The sequence below is a fragment of the Dermochelys coriacea genome, chromosome 2 (assembly GCF_009764565.3).
Source record: "Dermochelys coriacea isolate rDerCor1 chromosome 2, rDerCor1.pri.v4, whole genome shotgun sequence".
Lineage (NCBI taxonomy): Eukaryota > Metazoa > Chordata > Testudines > Dermochelyidae > Dermochelys > Dermochelys coriacea.
The window spans coordinates 791,567-810,480 of NC_050069.1; the positions used below are offsets into that span (position 1 = coordinate 791,567).

Here is an 18,914-nt window from a genome sequence, read left to right on the forward strand (position 1 = left end):
GCTCCAACCAGGGATCAATGTACTGTGCAAACACATATTAAAAAGATGGTGCCTGCTCCATTCAAACAAGCAGTGCCCACCTCTAAAGAAAACTGCAGCTCCTGGCCCCAGAGGGTGACGGGATTCTGACCCAGGCATTTCTGACCTCTGGCCCTTACTCGCTAAGGCCTGACAAGCTGCTGGCTGAGGAGACTGGGCCCATTCTAGACCCAACCAAAGTGGTACTGGCCCTTTTAACACACACGCACGCACGCTAGCTTTTCTTCGCACTTTTATCCAAACTACATGTACATCACAGTAGAGAGCTGCACCCACCCAGGAGCGTTCCTTACACATGGCTAAAAAAACAGATGGGACACAGGGGGCAGGGGAGAAGTCTCTCTCAGGCAGAGTTCATGCTGACAGGTCACTGTTATCAAATCTCTCCTGGTCATACACCTCTGCCACCACCTTCCTCCCAGCAAACCAGCGCCCGTTCAGGGCCTGAATGGCTTTGTGAGTCTCTGAGGCCATAGAGAACTCTACAAAGATCTTGACAATGATCTCAGCGTCCTCCTCCTCGCCCTGCTTCTCTTGGTAAATGATGACCCTGTTCACTGCCCCAAACTTTCCGCATTCTTCTGTCACTTCTCCTTCCAGATCATCATCAATGTCCTTTGGATCCACCATGTTGCGCAGCACCATCACAGTTGACTGCAGGAAGAGGAAGGAAAGAGAGAAGTGACTGAGACAGTTCATTGGACCGCTGGGGTTAACCCTGCAAAGCCATGGCATCTGCACATCCAGCAGCCATTGCAGTGCCATGCCTGAGCAACAAAAATTAACATCCCCGAGCTTTCTGGAACCAATCTGTAATGGCACCGCCCAGGGGCGCCAGAAGCATGCTCAACCCATGTTCAGTACAGCCCAGAAATTATGGCTCTTCCACAGGCATCTCCAGCTCAACTGCTTAGACCAGCAACATGCCAGGAATTTGCCACTTGTTTTGTGCCCTGAAGAGGTGGCTGGAGAGATGCTATTTTTCAGGCTGTGTTTAAACCTTACAGAGATGGATTTATCAAGCTGATTTCCCTCCTCTTACCTTCAACAGCATGACACATTTTGGTGGCAATTATTCTTCATGTTAGTTTTATCTTGGAACTTAGTGGCTGGTGTAAGTAGTTGGCCTCACAGGCCTAGAGACTGAATACTTCTCATCGTTCCCAGAACAAGTACATTACAGGGAATACCCATATCCCAACCCATCAGTGTGGCTCACGCTCCAGAATTCTCCCAAGCCCTTACCCCATTCCGTCCTCCTGTCCTATCACACCCTTCTGCAACAGGAAGTCCATCAGCATCCTATCATTGCTTGTGGGCCCCCCCGACGCCTGTCCCTTTCCATCCCCCCATGTCTCTGGCTCAGACCAGCAGCGCAGTCAGCAGCGGGTGAGATCAAATAATTTTAAAAATTGCTCTGTACGCACGTGAAACCAGCTCTTATATCTTTGTAATGCACACATTCTCAAAGCCTCTCCCCACTCAGGCCAACATGACAAACTCAAGGATTTAAAGGTAGCCCTCCTGCAGCAAAAAAAACTTCAGGACCAGACTTCAAAGAGAAACTGCTGAGCTTCAGTTCATTTGCAAATTTGACACCATCAGCTCAGGATTAAACAAAGACTGTGACTGGCTCACCAACTACAAAAGCAGTTTCTCCTCCCTTGGTGTTCACACCTCAACTGCTAGGAGAGGGCCTCATCCTCCCTGATTGAACTAACCTCGTTATCCCTAGCCTGATTCTTGCTTGCATATTTATACCTGCCTCTGGGAATTTCCACTCTATGCCTCTGAAGAAGTGGGTATTCACCCACGAAAGCTTATGCTCCAATACATCTGTTAGTCTATAATGACAGGTTTCAGAGTAGCAGCCGTGTTAGTATGTATCCGCAAAAAGAAGAGGAGTACTTGTGGCACCTTAGAGACTAACAAATTTATTAGAGCATAAGCTTTCTTGGGCTACAGCCCACTTCATCGGATGCACTGAATGGAACATATAGTAAGACATACACACACACACACAAGGTGCAATTTGCCATACAAATTGTAAGAGGCTAATAAATAAAGACAAGCTATTAGCAGGAGGAAAAAAAAAAACAAAAACTTTTGCAGTGATAATCAAGATGGCCCATTTAGACAGTTGACAAGAAGGTGTGAGGATACTTAACATGAGAAAATAGAGCCAATATGTGTAATGACCCAGCCACTCCCAGTCTCTATTCAAACCCAAGTTAATGTCTAGTTTGCATATTAATTCAAGCTCAGCAGTTTCTCCTTGGAGTCTGTTTTTGAAACTTATCTGTGCAGAATTGCCACCTTTAAGTCTTTTACTGAGCGGCCAGAGAGGCTGAAATGTTCTCCTACCAGTTTTTGAATGTTATGATTCCCGATGTCAGATTTGTCCCCATTTATTCTTTGTGTAGAGACTGTCTGGTTTGGCCAATGTACATGGCAGAGGGGCATTGCTGGCACATGATGGCATATATCACATTGGTAGATGTGCAGGTGAACGAGCCCCTGATGGCGTGGCTAATGTGATTAGGTCCTATGATGGTGTCACTTGAATAAATATGTGGACAGAGTTGGCAACGGGCTTTGTTGCAAGGATAGTTCCTGGATTAGTGTTTTTGTTGTGTGGTTGCTGGAGAGTATTTGCTTCAGGTTGGGGGGCTGTCTGTAAGCAAGGACTGGCCTGTCTCCCAAGATCTGTGAGGGTGATGGGTCGTCCTTCAGGATAGGTTGTAGATCTTTGATGATGCGCTGGAGAGGTTTTAGTTGGGGGCTGAAGGTGATGGCTAGTTCTGTTGTTTCCTTGGTTGGGCCTGTCCTGTAGTAGGTGACTTCTGGGTACTCTTCTGGCTCTGTCAGTCTTTTTTCATTTCAGCAGGTGGGCATTGGAGGCTATTGAATCTATTTCCACATGTTAAGTATCCTCACACCTTCTTGTCAACTGTCTAAATGGGCCATCTTGAATATCATGGCAAAAGTTTTTTTTCTCCTACTAATAGCAGCTCATCTTAATTAATTAGCCTCTTACAGTTTGTATGGCACATTCCTGTGTGTGTGTGTGTGTGTGTGTGTGTGTGTGTGTGTGTGTGTGTGTGTGTGTGTGTGTGTGTGTGTGTGTGTGTGTGTGTGTGTGAGAGAGAGAGAGAGAGAGAGAGAGAGAGAGAGAGAGAGAGAGAGAGAGAGACTATATGTTCCATTCAGTGCATCCGATGAACTGGTCTGTAGCCCAGGAAAGCTTACGCTCTATTCAATTGGTTAGTCTCTAAGGTGCCACAAGTACTCCTGGGTTTTTTTTTTTTTTTTTTGGTTAGGTCTATAAGGTGCCACGGGACTCTTTGCCACCGCAACAAACTCAGAATTTGCAGGTCAAGCCATTTTGGAAAAAGGAGTTAGGGAAACTTTTGGTGTAGCTTTAAAATGCATTTTCTGATTTATCTAAACTCCCCCCTCGAGGTGCGATTTAACAGTTCTTGGGGAAATTAAGGTGTGGGTCGTGTAGATCGGGTTTTTATGAATACTCGCTTCAACCTTAACTAGGGGACAGCCAGTGTCTCAACAATACCACCATTGGGCCTCTATATTTTCAAAGTATAGGACACATGAGCTAATTCTCACAGCCCCTCAAGAGGTGCAGGTCATTATTATCCCTATTTGGCAGAGAAAAAGAGGGGAAGGAAGGGCTTTGTCCAATCCCAGAGGGAGTCGGTATCCAAGCTGAGATCGGACCTCCAGAGCTCTGTGCCATCGCTAAGGTATTGGAGAATCACGGGGTGGGAGTCTCTGGCCTGTGTTCTGCAGGGGGTCAGACTGCTCACAATGGTCCCTTGCGACTCTTCTGAGCAGAGTCTCATGATGTCACCTGTGCTTCCCGCATGAATCAGCCCTGTCTTGTCATCCTCACCCTTGCAGCACGTCTGAAATTAGCTGTAAGCTCCTCAGTGCTTAGTACTGCATTGACTGGTGGGAAGGAGGGGGACTCGGAAGGATCAGACAAGGATCACATCTCCATTTAGTGAGGAGATAGTTATGGTTCACAGCCACAGACACGGAAATGTGAGCCCTCTCTATACCTACGCTCTTCTGGCTCTGTCAATCTGTTTCTTCACTTCAGCAGGTGGGTATTGTAGTTGTAAGAATGCATGATAGGTGGCTGAACTTTGTGACTTTGTCCTCCCCCATAACTATTTCACATTTGGGGACAACGTATACCTTCAAATCAGCGGCACTGCGATGGGTACCTGCATGGCCCCACAGTATGCCAACATTTTTATGGCTGACTTGCTTGTCACCATGAAAGGTTTTCCTCCTTTCCCCCCCCGCTGCTGGTGATGGCTCATCTTAAGTGATCACTCTCCTTACAGTGTGTATGATAAAACCCATTATTTCATGTTCTCTGTGTGTGTGTATATCAATCTCCCCACTGTATTTTCCACCAAATGCATCCGATGAAGTGAGCTGTAGCGCACGAAAGCTTATGCTCAAATAAATTTGTTAGTCTCTAAGGTGCCACAAGTCCTCCTTTTCTTTTTGCGAATACAGACTAACACGGCTGCTACTCTGAAACCTAGCATTAACTCAGTAAGACATCTAGGGACACACCTTTTGTGAACTTGTACCATACATTGTATTGCCAAACTATGCAGAATTGAAAGACAGACCCAAGCCAGTCTTGTGGCCTGTAGGCTACACTGTATCTCTGGGAATCTAGAATTAACTCAGGGTCATGCTCACCTCCTGTTTGCGAAGCAGTTTCTGCATCACCATGTGACGGGCACTGCTGCCTGATATGCTCATGTGTTCCTGTTCACTCAGCATTTCAGGCCTCTCCGACTCCTGGAAGATCTCCTCCTCCTCCTTCTCCTTCTTAACCTCCAACAGAGCCAATGTTGGGGGACTTGCTAGGATAGGATTCACTACTCCCACCTGTGGAATAGTGACTGGAATGGGAGGTCGAGCGGGGGTCACACCTGCAGGTGAATACACAGATTGAAGGAGGAGATAAAGGAGCCTACTTCTAGGATTGGCACTCTGCCACATCAAGAAGAAAGCCAGCCAGTGACACCCAGCCTCATGGAATTAGGAGAAAGGTTTTAGTAACTGAAACATGAATCACTGAGAGAGCATGACAACAGGGCAAACAGCGACTCAAGACAATAGAGAGGCCAGGCTCTACCACCAGGTACGATGCGCAGACGTGGTGAACCTGCTCATTCGAAGGGGAGACAGCAAGATGTGGCTGCATCGGTTTTGCATGTGGTAAGTGACCAATGTGGTGCTTTTGCTCAGGCACTGTGCATCCCTGCCAGCTCTGGGAGGCTTAGCGCCCTTACAGCACTCACCACACACTCATGGAGAGGCCTGCGAGGCAATGCAAGGAGAAATCAGAATTCTCTGCAAACAATTCAGTTTCAGTACGATTCAGTTTCAAACCCTTTAGTGGGGCTGATGGCCTGTCTTCCCAGCGCAGGAAGGACTGAGGCCATGTCTAAAAGTCTGCTCATGACCCTCCTTCATGGACGGTTTCAATTTTCCATGTACAAAACTCACCAAGTAACAAAGTTATTCCCCTGATCAAAGCAGCTGCAAGGAACCTGAAACCTTTTTCCTTGCATCTCTCCCTACTGCTGCAGGGTCAGCCACAGAGCCACCTGCTTCCCACAGCTCCTCTCTTCAACTGAGTTCTCTGAGCTCTTTACAAGAATCACATGGGTCTGTCACCGAAGAGGGGTAGCTGGCCCCAGGCTCTCTGGCTACACTTTCCAAGAAGTGACCCCAGCTGTGGGGACTGTTGCTATCTCAGAATAGTTGTGGAAATGACAGAATGAAGAGCAGACGCACCCGTAATGACTCCTGGTGCCTGTGCTGCCATTACGGCCTGCGGCAATGCCCCCAGAGGCTGAGCCAGTGTCAGCGCTGGTGACACCAGCCCAGGTGTTGCTAAAGTGCCAAGGACTGCAGCTCCTGCCACTGCTTCCTACAAGAGAAAAGCCAGAGAGTGTTAATTCTGCTTCAGAGAGTCATGCTAAGGTGCTTTCTTTTTACCTTTGTAGAGACTTACCAAATAGCCAGGACATGGGGGCAAATGACCTGTAAAACTACTAGGGCCAGCTCAGCCACCGGACAGAGCGGAGAAATGTATGCAACTCAGCTTAATCACACAGACACATGCCGAGGATTGCCCTGAACTCGCCTTTCCTGTAGACAGCCGCCACGTACCAAACCCCTGAAGAGCAGGCACTTTCCCCACACTTCATAGTTATCACCCAATGCCAATCAGCTCACGTGCAGGGCCCTGAATGATAGACATGCCAAGGGATCGCCAGCCCAAAGTCTCCAGGATGGTTTTAGCAGGATGGAGTCAATTCCAGAGCAAAAAGCTTCCCCACTTCCAAACCACCTCTTGCTCTCTTAGGTGGCCCTAATTAGGCAATACTGTTTCAGAACAATCAAACTAAATCAAAACAAATAAGCCTGTCTGTGGTGTAAATCAGGCCTCTTCCTACACCTTGGCATGCCAGACCCAAGACTGGAGGGTGTAGGACAGACAGCTACTCCTTGGCCAGTCTCCACATGAGACCGGGAGAACTACTCTGTAGGGTACAACAAAGGCCACCTAGTCAGGAGTTCCCAAAAGTACTGCTGACTCAGTGCATTGTACGAATCTGTATCCCTGTGTTCAATAGGACTGCTGGACTCTAAATAACGCACAAACTCACCCACCTCATTTCAAGTCCTGCTGCTCCGTTTCTTACCTGAGCTGTTATCTTTGCTGTGGCAGCTGCTGCAGCCACAGCTGCTGCAGGGGGTAATCCTCCAGGCGTTGCAGGTGTTAGGAGAGGCATTGGGGGAGTGACAGCTTTGCCAACCCGGAGATATTGGCCACCCAGGTCAAAGAGATTCATAGATGAGACAGCATCTTGTGACGACTGCGCTTTCTCATACTCTGCAATGACAATTGGAACCCTGACAGAGCGCTCCTTAAAGATGGACATTTCAGGCTCCCAGGGACAATGCTCCACTTGCCTGCCTCCTAAACGTAGAACGCTTTCCCTCCACAATTTAGGTTTGTACTTCTAAGAACACAATGGTCTAGAGCGGCAGTCATCAGTGTCCCTACCAGCCACTCCCACACCTCTTAGATCACACACCCAACCTCTCTGGTTGTCCAGGATCTTCTCAAACATTCAGTGTAAAGGGAAATGGTTCTCATCACATCCTAGGTGCTAGCTGAACAAGAACACAGGATCCAATTTCCAACTGAGAGCCAGGCAGCCCTCTGACATCAGGCCAGGGGCCGCTCTCAATCCCACTCTAACCCATAACTGAAAGCAGAAGCTTATTGCCACTGCAGGGAGCAGACACAGATCCAAATCCAATGACATTCCCACCCCACTCCATGACAGGTATCAGAGCAGCCAATTTACCAATGAAGCCATAGCCTTTGTGCTTCCCTGTTGTGGGGTCCCTGGCTAGCGTGCAGGACTTAATCTTCCCAAAGGCCTCAAACACACTCTTAATGTCGTCATCTGAAAGGTCCTGGTGAACAGATGCCACGTAGATGCGGTTGAAAGCCCGGGCCTCCTCTGCTAGCTGGTCTATGATTGGCTGTGCCTGTCCAATATTACTAGGCCTACCAACCTGTGGAGAGCAAAGCAAACACAAAGACCTCTTTGAGTGCTCCAAGAGGCAGCACTGTGACTCACCCAAGATGCAAGGATTGCAAATGCTAACGGAGAGCAGTTGAACTCCACCTAATACTTTCCATGGCACGGCAGTTAGCACCACAGTCACGATTCATTATGATGTCTGGGTTGTAGTCTCCAGTGACTCCACAGGCCACCATGGGATATCAGGGTTATCAAGACAACCCAGATACAGGACGTTTTCTGTGGCACTTTTTCCTGAAGCAAGCATATTTCAGACTTGTATCTTCCCTCCCTCTCTAGTGACTAGCTTCCAATGCTACAACTGACTAGCTGTCAATGCTACAGGCAGGACACAATGCCTACATACCATTCTCCGGAGCTCCCAAAAACCCGTAATTGATCAGGCACTGCAACTGCCTGAAAAGGGAACTAAGAGGAAATGACTTTGGTGAAATATGTAAGGACACTAGGTTTTCAGTGATACCGCAAAAGGAACGCCCCCAAAAGTTTCGGATGCCTGTCAGGGAATCTCTTACTTGATGCCTGGGAATACAAAGCTCAAGTCCCTTGTGCCTTTCAGTTTGTACTAAACCTTTCCCCCTCTTCATGCAGAGAACTAGGTTACCCCAGAGCCTCATTTCCCTCATAATACACATACAAACAAGCCCTCTTTCTGCAGACCCCAACAGGCACAACCAGGGTCAGCAGTCACTCGCCTGCCCACTGCCCACAGGACTCCATATCTAGGCCACAAAGGGCTCCCATTCTGTGGATGGGGCAGAACAGAATAGAGCCCAATGCCCCTCCCTCCTCCTAGTGTATATTAACACTTTATGGGCTCTTCCCAGAGGGTCAGAGGCAGGTGTCAAGAACCAGCCAGTTCTCAGTGAGTGGACTCAGGTGGCGCATTGAAAAGAGGCCCACTGAGAAACAGATCTCCTAGAAACACAGATTTTCTTCTTTAGGCTCTTCTGACCATCTGAAAAGCCCCATCCCTGTAACACAAACAGCAGCGTGAGCGAAACTCGCCTCCCACGTAACACAACCTGCTGTCACTCACCTTTATGTTTCTCCCACCCAGCATGACTGAGTTCATCTGCTCCAAGGCCAACTGAGCAGCTTCAGGCACCTCGTATTCCACGAAAGCAAAGCCCTAGGATAGAGGGAAAACCCTATTAAATTGTACCACTCTCTTCTTGTTGAACCCCTAGTGCTCGCATTTCCACTCTGCCAACTAATGCATCCTGTCTGTATCACATTGTGCCAGATCCCAACTGTTCAGCCAGAGCTTCCCACCCTCAAAGCCTTTCCCAATAGCATACTAATGCAGAAAGCAACAAGCTGAAGCATGAAAGTGCCTGAACAGACTCGCAGCCACTTGCTTCCTGAGCTGCTTATACATAAAATAGGCCGTTTAGCTAAGGAGAAAGACTGGTGCATGCACACAAGGCAAGCTACCTGCTCAGCGTTCCCCAAGCTCCATACCCCACATGCAGCTGTCAGGTCGCAGCTATGGCTTCTGGTGACACTAAAACTAGGCAGTGCAGCAGGCGAATACATTCAATCCCAAAAGCTCTGGCTCCGGGCACATGCCCCGAACCCTCAGTGGAATACAATAGGGATCACTTGAAGAACCACCTCCTAGACAGCTTGCTCTATACTGCAGACTAGGAGGGCGCAGGCTCCTCCTTCCCTAGAGGCATGCAGGGTGACCTTAGAGAAAAAGAAACCACTCCTAGGGCTGTTAACCAACCTTGTGTTTCATTGTAACAGAGTCCCAGGACATGTCAATGCTTTTGATAGGTCCAAATGGGGCAAAGGCCTGGCGGATAGTGTCCTCTCCCAGTTCGTAGTATATGGAGCCCACATACACACGACACATGATGGCCAGCGCCCTCTGCCTCTGAGCTGCCATCTGTATTGGAAAGAAGAACTGGCTGGTTAGCTTAGGGGGTAGTCAGAGATACCAGGACAGCTCTCTCCCCTGTCCCGCCCTCCCCAGGAGCTGTGACCCAACAGCAAGCAGCTCCTCATTGGCTGCAGCACAGCCTGGCACGCTCTTAGTGGTAAAGAAGTATTTTCGCTCAGTGCATGGACTGTTGGGGAGTGCAGGGCAGTAAGGCTCACTCCCAGGGGCACAGTCAAGTCTCTGATTTGCTCTGCCACCTCAGCAGCCCTAACTCCAACCCACCCTGACAAGATCACATCTCTGGCAATGCCTGCAGCAGGGGGAAATACCTTCATTCTAAAACAGCTTCCCCTCCAGGCAGGGGAAATCCAGGCAGCAAGGGATCCAACATGAGGCACTAACAGCAATCCCTCCTGTCCTGCATGGCGCAGCAAAAGATCCAGCATTGGGTACCACATGCTCTCATTTTCCCCTGCCCTGGGCATCAAGGGATCTAGCACTGGGAACCACCTCCTCCCCACTCCCTGGGCAGCAAGGGGTTTGGAACCGGGCTCCACCTCCTCCCCTCTCCCTCCCTTGGCATTAAAGGAGCTGACACTGGGCAGCAGCTGCACTGTACAGTTCAATAAAAACAAACAAAATCTAACAATTAAACAAAACCCTTCTCTTGGAGAAGTCTGTGGTGCTCAGAGTTAGCATCTTCCACTGGTATTGGCACCTACAGTAGTACAGCCCCACAGACTCAGCCATTGTCTGTCTCAGTGCAGAGAAAGCCTCTGCACTCTTTTCCTGAACCTGCCTGAAAGTCTGTTTACAAGAGGAACCTGGTCGTTCCCCAGATGGTATCCCTAAAACCAGCTTCCTCCAAGCCACATGGCAGTTCTAAGAACTTCACCTAGGAAGGTGCTGCCTGCTAGGACACACTGGCCAAATCTGTGATCTTATCAGCATGCATTGGGACCAAGGCAGAAAGAAAAGCCCTGAAGAGGCAGCTCCCTATAATCAACAATAGTGTATTTATTATAGCACACTGGAGACTTGTACAGGGCTACATTCTTATTCTGCATGGAACAGCTGGAACGAATGCAAAGTGGTGAGGGCCCTACCAAGAGGGAAAAAGCAGCACTAATCTTAGGGCCTTCCTCCCCAACCCAGTTCTACAGTACTCCACACCCAAGTAGAGAGCTCTGTGAACACTTACCCCCCCAAGAAGGGCCTTGCTATAAGGCCATTGCATGAAGGCCTAACTCAGGTGGAGAGCTCTGGCAAAAGGGCGAGCACAATGAGCTCAGAGTTGTTCTATGTCCTGTCTAGGGATGCCACAACTCATATGGTAACAAAGGGGTGGCCAGGGGGTCTCTCCTGCAACACAGTAATGGACAGAGCAGGCAGGGACTGTGTCCGATGAGACAACTGCACAAAATAAATACCAAAATGCATTTGAGCCTGTCACCATGACCAGGAAAGTAACTGTTTGTTAATAGCTGAAAATACAGCCTCAGTCAGGATTGATTCCTAGCACTTCAGGGGAGGGAGCGCTATCATCAAACCAGGTTCTCACACCACACTACTGCGCTTGCCGTTACATTAGATAATGAACCTGGACTCAAACAAAGGTTTTGTTTTACCTCTAAATTGGGGCTGTGTTTTATGCTTTTAAATGAGATTTTATGATAGCTCCAAAATCCTGTGAGCCAGGTGGAAAGTGGGGCACAGTCACACTGTAGAGCAGCTAGGCAAGAATATCTCTAATGCAGTCTCCCAATCCTCCCACCCTTGGGAAGCCAACATTCATAACTATCAGCCCCTTTCTTCCACTGGTTGCATCGGGGTTCCCAAACTGCATGCAGGTACAACCCCATTTTAATGTATTATTTTCTGCAGAGATCACAGATAGCATGGAGGATGCAAGCTGCTCTACAAAATGGCATCCTCCATGTGGCGTAACCTTGAACATAGGGTGCATGTGAGGTCACGCTGTGCGGAGGATGCCAATTCGTACATACACTGTACATACGAGGTCACCCTGTGCTGAGCAAACTGGCATCCTCTGCACACAAAGGGTCATCACAACGCCATCTGCTGATGGGATCACGGCCCACAGTCGGAAACCTCTGTTTTTATATATTGACTTTTTATTTTTTTACAGCTGCCTTCGTTTCCCCTCTAAAATTGGCCTTCTTTCTCAATTGTGGGACAGTGGTGTTTTGGGGATCTAGTAAGATGTTCTTAAATTATTCCTAATCAACATTCACATTTTTCTGATTAAATTCTTCCTCCCAACTGATCTGACTCATAACTGTTTTCAGCTTTGTGAAATTGGCCCTATTAAATGCACCAAGCATCTATATTACTGGTCTGGACTTTATTCTGCTTGCACATTATAAATGTGATCAAGTCATGATCACCTGTACTTAAGCTACCATTAATTTTTAGTTCTGTGATCAGTTCCTCTCTCTCTGTTAGAACAAGGTCTCATACACCATCCAGGATAGGTTGCAATATGTTCTGCGTTAGGGAATTGTCATCTATGCTTAGAAATTCCAAGGATGTTTCTGTACTGGCAGCACAAGACCTCCACCATATGTCACTCAAACTGAAGTCCCCCATGATCACACAGCTTTTATTTGTACACATTGTAATTGCGTGCATAAAAGGAAGCAGTCATCCTATTCCCTAGTGGGCTTTGGTGGTCTGTAGCAGACACCAACTAGTACCCCACTTGTACTTTTATCTGTCTTCTTCAGAATTTTCAGCGACTTGCAAACAGCTAATGCCATTTTTGAGCTGGAATGCCCCTCCCCCTTCCCATTGATCTTAACATTCCATTTGGGTGAACCAAGCCACCAGGTTCCAGTAATACCAACTAGATCAAGTTTATGCTCATAAATGAGCAATTCCAGTTCCTCTTGTTTGTTACCCAGGCTCCTAGCATTGGTGTTCAGGCAATTAGATAATTTCTTCTCTTCGTGTTCTTTGGTTCCTTGATTAATTTTGTTCTCAACATCTTGATTTTTGTGCTGAGTGCTCAGATCTTCCCTCATTCTACCTTCCCCTTTTGCTGTTAGTTTAGTCCTCTTCTTACTACTCTAGCCAGCCTGAGGCCCGTGCCCCAGGCATAGGAATTTTCCACACCTTTAAAGATGTGTACACGAAGGGGGCATTCTCTTCTCCTCCAATGATACCTGCCACAGAGACAAGACTGATTGTATTAGCCCTTCTCCGATATTGGGCAGCAACCCTCACAGTGGGAAATCCACATTCTAAACATTCTGCACAAGCAGGAGACTCCAGCAGCAGCAGCAGCAGGAGGAGTGAAGTTCTGAGGAACCCATTTACACTCCTTTACATTAGATATCTGGGCCACCAAGCTAGGGTTGAGCTGAACTATGATGGTAACAGGCACACGTGAGTACTAGTAGGAACCTGCAGTGTAGTGAGTTAAGGGAAAAGGCAGCATATTCTTGTGAACTTAGCGCAGGACCAGGTGCCAAGAATGTGCATGTGTATACTGGTCCTGCCATTGACTCCCCTCTGTAGCTCTGGGTTGGGCACTTGACCTTTCCGCTTCCCCATCTGTAAACAGAGGCTAAGGATTCCTCCCCCACCTCCAGGTGGGCAGTCAGTGTTTGTCCGTATAGACAGTGCTGTTAGTTAGGAGCTAAGGAGGATTATTATTAAGGACAAGTTAACATGCACCTTTTCAGGATGGAGCTCAAAATGAGGGAGGCAACATGCAAAGCACCACTGTTTTCATCTGCACTTCTGATGGAGTTATGCAAGGAAACTGCTTGTCTTGGTGAAGTGACAAGGTGAAACACTGCTTGGTAACACTCCTGCAGGTAGAGATCTGCTGGATAGGGAACTTTGACTATGGTCAACAAGACACTGTAACAGGAAGCTCAGGCTGCACTTCCCTCACAAATGGGCCTTGTGGGTCCTGCCAGTGGAGACGGTCCCATTCTTAAGGTATACTTTATCTCAAGGCCCATTGGGAGTGTGGAGAGCAAGCATTTGGTGGGAAAACGGGGATCTTAATAATATCGAGTTCACAACACACCATGATGGCTGATCCAGGGCAAAGCCTTGACTTCTAGCCTTTCTGTCCCTCCAACAGCAGGTGCTGGCTCCTGGCAAAGGGAGGCTTTTTTTTTTTTTAAAATGATTTACGATACTAAGCCCGTGGTTAATCTTGAGGGCCCTGTTAAAGATATCCTCTATCATTATTACATGTTTTCATCTCTGTTACCCAATGGTGCATGATGTGGCTGCAAAATACAGTTTAGCAGAATTAGTGATATGGGAGATCAATAGTATCTAAATTAATTGATAAAGCGGGTTCTTGGGCAACATGGCACAGGAACTGGCCGTGCTGCCTTCAGGCAGAGATGGCTCTTCCTGTCCCAATCCAAGCTTACCTCGCCCCACAAATGCTATTTTGGCTCCCCAGCTGACAAGCTACCTACCGTGGCAGTGTTACAGAAGGAAAGCCAGGCATGTCTAGTTTTAATGCTTCTTTCCCCTTGGAGCACTGGCCTCCAGGTTGCATTTTACACCAACCAAAGAAATTACATTTCAGCTAGACGAGGGAACATTTACAAGTGACCCTTTGCACAAGGAGAGGGGGGTTATAGCCCAGATATGCCAGTGCCCCATGTGTCTAGAAGGGGTGGGGACAGATAATCCCAAGTAAATCAGATTCTCTGTAGAGGTAGATTAGAAACTTCCAGCACTATGGGACTGCACTGCTTTTCTCTGAATAATTCTATTGTTCTTTTTGCTTAAGTCCTCATTGCTTTACTTGAAACACAGGCCAAATTCTCCTAGCCTACAAGTACGCACATAGCAACAGAAGTCTCACATTTGGTCTAGGATATGCTCTGAAAGCCTGTAATGCCCCAGTGCTCCCCAGCACCATAGCTACTAGGTCTCTGTTCTGTGTGCTGGTTTCTTAACAAATTGCCCATTTGTGAGTTACCTTGGCAGTTACTTTTAGGTCAGGACCTCAGAACTGTAGCATCCCTAGAAAGGTGGCTCCCACAATTTCACAGGTGTTCAGAACTGCTTGAAATCTAAAGCTCTCTTTGCAATTGACTCCAGGGCCCAGGGTGCCAGTGTCACAGCAGACTGTACCCAGCCCAAGGTCTTCCTTTGGGGAGTTTACACTTTGTCTCAGTTTTTTGTGCTTGTCCATAGCAGGTGGGTATGTGGGAGGGTTGTACTGGGTTTAGTTAAGAGCATTGTATTACCACTACATACTTCCCCACTCTAGGCCCTGACTAAGACAAAGTGCCCAAGAAGAAGTGAATATGTCTATTGACCGATTGTAAAGGTGAGAGAGGATCTCCAAAGCCCATTGTCACTGCTGCCATCTGAAAGACAGTAAAGACAGAGTTCAGTCTGTTGGAGCTGAGCATACTACGGCTGTTCGTAAAAACTCAAGCAGAGAGCGACGGCACAGGGAACCTGTGGGAGAGGCCTCTCCTTCCTTGCCCCTCACTGCCCGGTCCCAAGGACTGTCCAGCGCTGGGACCCTGCAGATGCCAGTCCCACCAACTCTGGGTAGGGGTGTGCTGCTGCCACTGCCTCAGGAAGCAGGGTTTTCTCCCAGGGGGGACTCAAGGCAATAGTAACCTCTGTAACCACTGTCGTTGATTCACCCCCAGCAATTACAAGGAGCCCCTCATCTAGAGCAGCTGCCTGGAAACATACAGAGCCCTGAAAGGCCAGAGCTGCCTAATGCAGCTGGCATATCCCCACTTCAACATTTTTTAAAACATACACAACCCCCCCAAATCATTATGCTGGGCTCTTTAACCTCAAACAGGAGGCAGTGAGCTGTATGCAAGGAATCTCAGAAGGAAGGGGGGTTTAAACAGCAGCAGAGGGGTCTCCTAGGACTTGGACAATCCTGCATTAGCAGGAATAACCAGCTGGAGTTCTGAGAAAAATCCACAGAGTCCATGGTAGTGGTGACACTGTCAGCAAGGCCAGAGAGACAGGCACCTTCTCTTCATGGGGGAAAGGATGGTGAAAGGATACTGCTCCCAGTAACCCCAGACACCACCTTAGCTTCAGGTTGACAGTGGAACTCGCAGCAGATGCTTTGATTTTCTGGCAACTGAAAAAATTGCCTAGCCAGCCAACAGAAGAGGAAGCATCAGCTTCTCTTCCCAGGGCAGTCTGCTTTCTTGGGGGGGAAGGGAGGGTGAGCATATGTATGAGGGCAGGAGAGGGATTTCCTTGACAGGGCCGAAGACAACATACTTCAATTTCACTGCGGAAACAGAAGTGCAAGTACCTGGCTCCAGGCAGACCTCAGGACTGTGCTCTGGTTCTAAGTGCATAAAAGGCTCCACCTTGTGGGGAGAGTAAAGGCAAGGGGATGAGCCCAGAGGGATCTCTCACCTGCAGGTTAGTGAGTTGCTGTTGCTGGTGGGCGATGGTTTGCTTCACCAGCACACTCTTGATACTCTGCTCCATCGCATACTTCTTTGCCTGGAAGGAAATACAGACTCCATAATCACAGGGCACAGGACTCTACAAGGTGCCAGGGAAGGACATTTAACTTCATACAACATTCCCCAGAACCTCACAACTGGTTGCCACTGGTGCTTTCCAGTGCTCCGGCCCCAAGCACTAAGGCACTTTACATTAGTCAAGGGCCGACAGCTTACTATGATCTTGATCAGCATCTTGGAGTTGTTCACCCTGAAATACAGCACAATGCTTGAGCAAGGACGGGGTGGACTCAGAGTCTGCAGCAGGCGCAATGTTAGGAAAGCATCATGCACTACACACTCAGCATTTCCCTCTTCCTCCCTCTGCCCCTCAGCTCCCACCACTGCACCTTACCTGCTGAGATGAGGGCAGGACAGATAGCCTCCTTCAAGTCCTTTCCACTCAGAGAACATCTGGACAAAAGGTTCTACAAAGAGCGAGGCGACTCCTATTCCCCATGCCCAGACTCTGCACTGAGCGTACTCCTTCCCTTCCTTGTCAGAGTATGTCTACACTATATTAGTAAGCAGGAGCTGTGGGTCCTTCTATATACTCCAGCTCCCTCCGTCAGTCCCCTGAGCTGTGACTACAAGGCTGAACTGTTTTTCCTTTACCCAGCCTTCTACCACTCTGGAAAACACTGAGCCTTGCACATCCAATGATGCTGAGATGGAGGCTCCTAATCAAGGGGTCATTAATACCCACGGATGTGCCATGCCCAAGTGACAGAACGGACAGATTCAGCCAACCCCACTCAAAGGCACCTGCTTTCCATTGCTGTACGTGTTTGGGAGGTGCCGGGGAACGGCAGGCTCTAAACCGTGGATTTGAGGCAGGTGCTTCGGAAACCTGGAAACGGACAATTGGATTTACATCTGTCAGCTATGGAGCAGCCAGAGGAAACGAGGCCGTTTCACACTGCGAGCCAAACACAGACACACAAGCAGCTTCAGCATTATGGGAACATTCACACCAAGCCTACAGAGAATAATGGCATACCTGCCTCACCAGAATCTGGGAGACACCTAGCCCACAGCTCCCACCTTCCCCTCCATTCCCAACTCTGCTCTCCTCTCAGCACTTCAGACATCACCGGTTCCCACTCGGAGCAGAAGCCAGAAGTCAGCAGTAATGTCCTAACTGGATGCACACACAGAATTGAGAACCAGAGATCAGAGTTGGGATGGACTTGGTTCTACAATTAAAATAGCTTGGCTCCAAAGGGATGAAATAATCTTTGCGGTATATTAAAGGTCCCCTTATAACAAAGGGGCAGGTAATAGTTGCCCAGAAAGCACAGGAAAGGTAGAGAGAGTTTGCAGTGTGTTCTAGCATGAATCCTGCAGAGGATTCAGCTGGAGCATTTCTGGAATCTATTATCTGTTGAGTCCAGGCTGCACCTGACAGGGACTTTGGGGCAGCAGCATCTCATCATCATTGGGATCAGAGAAACCTCTTAACAACAATTTAAGATCAAACTGTTATCTACTTGGATCTCGGCAAGTTTTTTTTTTTTAAATACATCCCATAATATTCCCACGCAGCTACCAGGAATTCCCAGTCAAGAAAAAACATTTCTTGTGCATGATTCTAAGAGCTCAGGTGCAGGGACTGCGCAGTCAGTATCCCCTCTGTATTCCTGGCAGCCGGGTTCCCCACCTGGTATGCTCCCCTCTGTGGCAGCAAGTCTGACACTAACGATGAGGAAGAGCTAAAGAAAGGCCACACGAGGGCCACTCACCTTTTGAAGAGCTTCCTGCTGTTCCGGGGTGAGAGGAGGAAGCCCCAGCTTAGCTGCTGTGCTTTGTCCATTTTCCAACTTTATGGACTCAGTGCCCTGGAACAGAAAAACCACCATGAAATCTGCCCGTTAAAATGGCCAGTTTCCTTTCACAGACGCACACAGCCAGCTCCTCTCCAGCAGTCCAGAGCATTCATATTCTAGAATCAAAAAGTCAGAAAATCCCCCTGCAGGGCTCAGACTAGGGGTGGTCAACCTGTGGCTCCGGAGCCACATGCGGCTCTTCAGAAATTAATATGCGGCTCCTTGTATAGGCACCGACACTATGGCTGGAGCTACAGGCACCAACTTTCCAATGTGCCGGGGCGGGGGGGGGGTGCTCACTGCTCAACCCCTGGCTCTGCTACAGGCCCTGCCCCAAGTCCACCCCTTCCTGCCCCCCTCCCCTGAGCCTGCCGTGCCCTTGCTCCTCCCCCCCACCCCAGGGCCTCCCGCACACCACAAAACAGCTGCTCGGGAGGTGCAGGGAGGGACCGGGGAGGGTGGATCGGCAGCTGCCGGTGGGTGGGAGGTGCTGGGAGAGGGCCGTGGGGGGGAGCTGAAGGGTGGGCTGCTGATGTATTACTGGTTTCAGAGTAGCAACCGTGTTACTCTGTATTCGCAAAAAGAAGAGGAGTACTTATGGCTCTTTGGCAAGGTCCACTGGTAAATTCTGGCTCCTTCTCAGGCTCAGGCTGGCCACCTTGGCTCAGACCTACTAACATGTAACCTTGTTCTCAAAGAGCTGAGCCACCTCCTCCGAGGAGTCTATCCCATCACCCAGGCACCCTGCTAAGCATTCCAGATACACAGCCTAAAATATTTCTTTTGCATCTCATGCCACTAATCCTCAACTTATTTTTGAGAGGGGGAATGATTCCTTATCTTAACTCACACTGTCATCTCCTAGGCTAGCAGCCCTGCTCCCCATCCCCAAAGTCATATTAAGAATATAAGAATGGCCATACTGGCTCAGACCAATGGTCCATCTAGCCCAGTATCTTGTCTTCCGACAGTGGCCGATGCCACA

General features: G+C 48.6%; 1 protein-coding gene across 4 annotated transcripts in view; it reads right to left on the reverse strand.

Annotated features, from left to right (window-relative positions):
• Window positions 1–254: 254 nt before the first annotated feature.
• PUF60 (poly(U) binding splicing factor 60) overlaps window positions 255–18,914 on the reverse strand; it is a 52,322-nt gene continuing 33,662 nt past the window's right edge. For 2 of the 4 annotated variants that reach the window (XM_043507186.1, XM_043507187.1), the window contains exons 2-12: window positions 17,846–17,941; window positions 16,869–16,953; window positions 16,012–16,101; window positions 14,925–14,975; window positions 9,448–9,609; window positions 8,755–8,847; window positions 7,473–7,686; window positions 6,801–6,991; window positions 5,887–6,022; window positions 4,780–5,015; window positions 255–693 (exon numbers count right to left, since the gene is read on the reverse strand). In XM_043507186.1, coding sequence (XP_043363121.1) covers window positions 394–693; window positions 4,780–5,015; window positions 5,887–6,022; window positions 6,801–6,991; window positions 7,473–7,686; window positions 8,755–8,847; window positions 9,448–9,609; window positions 14,925–14,975; window positions 16,012–16,101; window positions 16,869–16,953; window positions 17,846–17,916 — 1,629 coding nt within the window. In that variant the 5' untranslated portion in view covers window positions 17,917–17,941 and the 3' untranslated portion in view covers window positions 255–393. The remainder of the gene's footprint in view (window positions 694–4,779; window positions 5,016–5,886; window positions 6,023–6,800; window positions 6,992–7,472; window positions 7,687–8,754; window positions 8,848–9,447; window positions 9,610–14,924; window positions 14,976–16,011; window positions 16,102–16,868; window positions 16,954–17,845; window positions 17,942–18,914) is intronic. The other 2 variants (XM_038391493.2, XM_038391494.2) reach the window with 2 other exon arrangements.